The sequence below is a fragment of the Neophocaena asiaeorientalis genome, unplaced genomic scaffold (genome assembly GCF_003031525.2).
Source record: "Neophocaena asiaeorientalis asiaeorientalis breed wild unplaced genomic scaffold, Neophocaena_asiaeorientalis_V1.1 scaffold217, whole genome shotgun sequence".
NCBI classification, from domain to species: Eukaryota; Metazoa; Chordata; class Mammalia; order Artiodactyla; family Phocoenidae; genus Neophocaena; species Neophocaena asiaeorientalis.
This window is the reverse complement of record NW_020172293.1, coordinates 7,334,769-7,338,085: the sequence shown is the minus strand read 5'-3', so window position 1 is coordinate 7,338,085 and position 3,317 is coordinate 7,334,769. Positions and strand designations below refer to the sequence as shown.

Sequence of the window (3,317 nt, the reverse complement as noted above, 5' to 3'; positions counted from 1 at the left end):
TTTTTTTTTTTTTTACAAAGGTTGTTTTTTTTTTTTTTTTTTGCGGTACCGGGGCCTCATCACTGTTGTGGTCTCTCCTGTTGTGGAGCACAGGCCCCGGACACGCAGGCTCAGCAGCCATGGCTCACGGGCCCAGCCGCTTCGTGGCATGTGGGATCTTCTTGGACCGGGGCACGAACCCGTGTCCCCTGCATTGGCAGGCAGACTCTCAACCACTGCGCCACCAGGGAAGCCCACAAAGATGCTTTATTTTGAATGTGTAACACACCTTTTTTCATTTACACCATTACCAATAGCTTTCTCCTGTTCTCTTTGTGCTCTTCTTTAATTTCACCTGCATCTTCTTTAGAGTATTATTAACACCCAAGTATATATATATATTTCTATTTAGCACATTTTTCTTGCCTTTTTATTGTTGATATTTTATGTAAAAATGTCTTATTCATTAGTTGTTTTAAAAATGTGTCTCTTTTTCTTTGAAATTAACTTCTTTCTAATAGGCAGGAGACTGTCTTAAATAATTATTGTTTGCTTGAATGACCACAGAGTACTTTTTTTTTTTTTTTTTGCGGTATGCGGGCCTCTCACTGTTGTGGCCTCTCCCGTTGTGGAGAACAGGATCCGGACGCGCAGGCCCAGCGGACATGGCTCATTGGCCGAGCCGCTCCACGGCATGTGGGACCCTCCCGGACCGGGGCACGAACCTGCGTCCCCTGCATCAGCAGGGGGACTCCCAACCACTGCACCACCAGGGAAGCCCACTACAGAGTACTTTTAAGTTTTAGTGAAAGAATAAATTACTCTAACTTTCTTTTTAAAAATTAGTTTTTTTACCTGCATTTTAAAATAAATCTTAGTACATATTAGGGCGTATTGTATATTCAAACATCACCTTTACCAGCATGGTTTTTATTTGTTGAAGTTGTGAGTTATTTTTCTTATTAACATTTGGATTTTACTGCTTGATGTGATTCAGTATAACATAAACTATGATGAAAAAGCAGTGGACATTTTATAGTGATGATGTCATAATAGAAAGTACTTCTAGCACTTAGAGTAGTTTTGCAGAAAACTTCAACATCCCATTTAATTTTCTTTCTTTTTACTTGTCTTCTAGTTCATCATTCTTGTGGTTGACAGCATTGACAGGGAACGACTAGCTATTACGAAAGAAGAATTATATAGAATGTTGGCTCACGAGGTAAATTTTGAAAAGCAAACGTAAAACAAATGGAGTAAGGTATCTGTACACTGGTTTAGCTTTTTCACAAAGATTAATGTCCTCTGCTGTTGATTATTTCATCATTAACAAAGTTTTATATATCAAATTGATGAAAGTCATGAGGTCAAAAATTTTTAATACTTTTTTCAAACTTAAGAAAACCGAACACATTAATTTGGAGACTAATACCATTACTGAAAATATTTTTCTAAGTTAAAACTACTTAGTCATGCCTTTAAAAGTCTGATAAATTGAGGCAAGAGAAAGGAAAATTTAAGGTTTTTTTCCTCCCTACAGTTTATAATAACTGAAAATTCTTTAGTGAATAATTTGGGATCACTTAATTCTAAATAGTTCATATATACGAAAGACTTAGATAATAAAACACATTCATGCACCCACTAGTCAATATAAGATATTAATTATCTTATGAGACCTCTTCAATCTGATTTCCTTCCCTTGCTTCTCAGAGAATCCTAAAAGAATTCCACCATCCTAAAAGTAGTGATTATTATTCCTGTGCGTAGCTTGATCTTTTTGCTACATTTTTATGTACTTGTCAGTTCTACAGAATATTATATTTCATGTTCATAAAACTTTATATGATGGTATTGTGTCTGTGTGTGTGTGTGTGTGTGTATGTGTAATCTTTTTGTAACTTGGTTTTGGAGGGTTTTTGCACAACACTGTGATTTATCCATGGTAGTATGTACAACTTTAGTTCATTCCTTTTAACAACTACATAGTATTTCACTGTAAGAAGATACCACACTTGATCTGTTCTTCTATTAATGAACATTTAAGTTACTTCTAATGTTTTGATAGTATAAACAATTCTGCAGTGAACATTAATCACTGAGCTTAGGTTGTACAAAGACTTTAAGTAGTAAGTATTGCTCAGCCCTTACCTTCAGTACTCTCCTTTAAATTTTGGAGAAATTCTGTAGTATTTGGCAGTGTATACTATACTTGCCTATTAGAATATTGCTCGTATAGTTTTAAGTCATTATTTCAGATTCAGGTTTATTTTACTTTTAGTTTGACCCATTTGGCCCAATAGTAGAAAAATAATTTTTAACATCTAGTTTATATTAATCTGTCTTTGTTAGAGTAAATCATTAAATCATGGTTATTTGAGGTCATTTATTTTTATTTCAACAAAATTTTTATATTACATAGTAGTGCCTGATTATTTTAAAGTAGAAAGATTTCATTGTAATTGTTCAGTAGGGCATATTTTATCCTCCTGCTTCATTACTTTAATTTGAATTGTGATATTTCACGTATTAGAAATATTTCATGTTGATTGCAGGATTTACGGAAAGCTGCAGTCCTTATCTTCGCCAATAAACAGGATATGAAAGGGTGTATGACAGCAGCTGAAATCTCTAAATACCTCACCCTCAGTTCAATTAAGGATCATCCATGGCACATTCAGTCCTGCTGTGCTTTAACAGGAGAAGGGTAAGTACTCATCCGTGTGAGCGGAGGTATGACTTCTTTCAAATTTCTTGCAACTTTTTTCGGCCAACTTTCTTTCTTCTTTTAATCCTGTTCCATTTTTGTTTTTAAAGATAGTTTTTATATTGTGTCTCAGGCTTACAAGGTTGGAATAATTTTAGTCAATTACTATTGTTAAATTACAATTTAACAAAGTTACTGACAAATTTTTTGTAACGTTTCGTGTAAATGGAATGTTTCACCAAAAAAGGGCAAGAACAAACTTTTGAATTACGTTTTCACAGTCTAGATTTTCAGTTGTTCATTTCTTGCTTTTATCATTCACTAACTGGGAAAAAACTGTAATGTCACCTGAATGAAAGAGGAAGCTTCAAAAAAATTTCACGTTTTCTGCAAGAGCTTAATTAAGCCTAAACTCCCAGCTTTCCACAAGAGTGCATCTTCTTTATATATCAGAAGTCATTTTTGGAGGCATGCTTCTAAACAACAAACATTTAAGATAAACGCCATTCTAATGTATTCCTCCTTTCCTAAGAATTTGAGTTTGGACATAGTAGGCCAAGGAGAACCCAGTGTGTTATATATATGGTTTACCCAGTTTATTTCTAGGAACTTTTTTTTTTTTTTTTTTTTT

The 3,317-nt window shown here is 34.2% G+C and overlaps 1 protein-coding gene across 2 annotated transcripts in view; it reads left to right on the top strand.

The window, feature by feature from the left end:
* The window catches only part of ARL5B (ARF like GTPase 5B), a 29,124-nt gene that overhangs the window by 16,020 nt on the left and 9,787 nt on the right, over positions 1-3,317 (top strand). Inside the window, exons 4-5 of one of the 2 annotated variants that reach the window (XM_024766209.1) lie at positions 1,118-1,201; positions 2,535-2,686. In XM_024766209.1, the coding sequence (XP_024621977.1) occupies positions 1,118-1,201; positions 2,535-2,686 (236 nt within the window). The remainder of the gene's footprint in view (positions 1-1,117; positions 1,202-2,534; positions 2,687-3,317) is intronic. The other variant, XM_024766216.1, reaches the window with a different exon arrangement.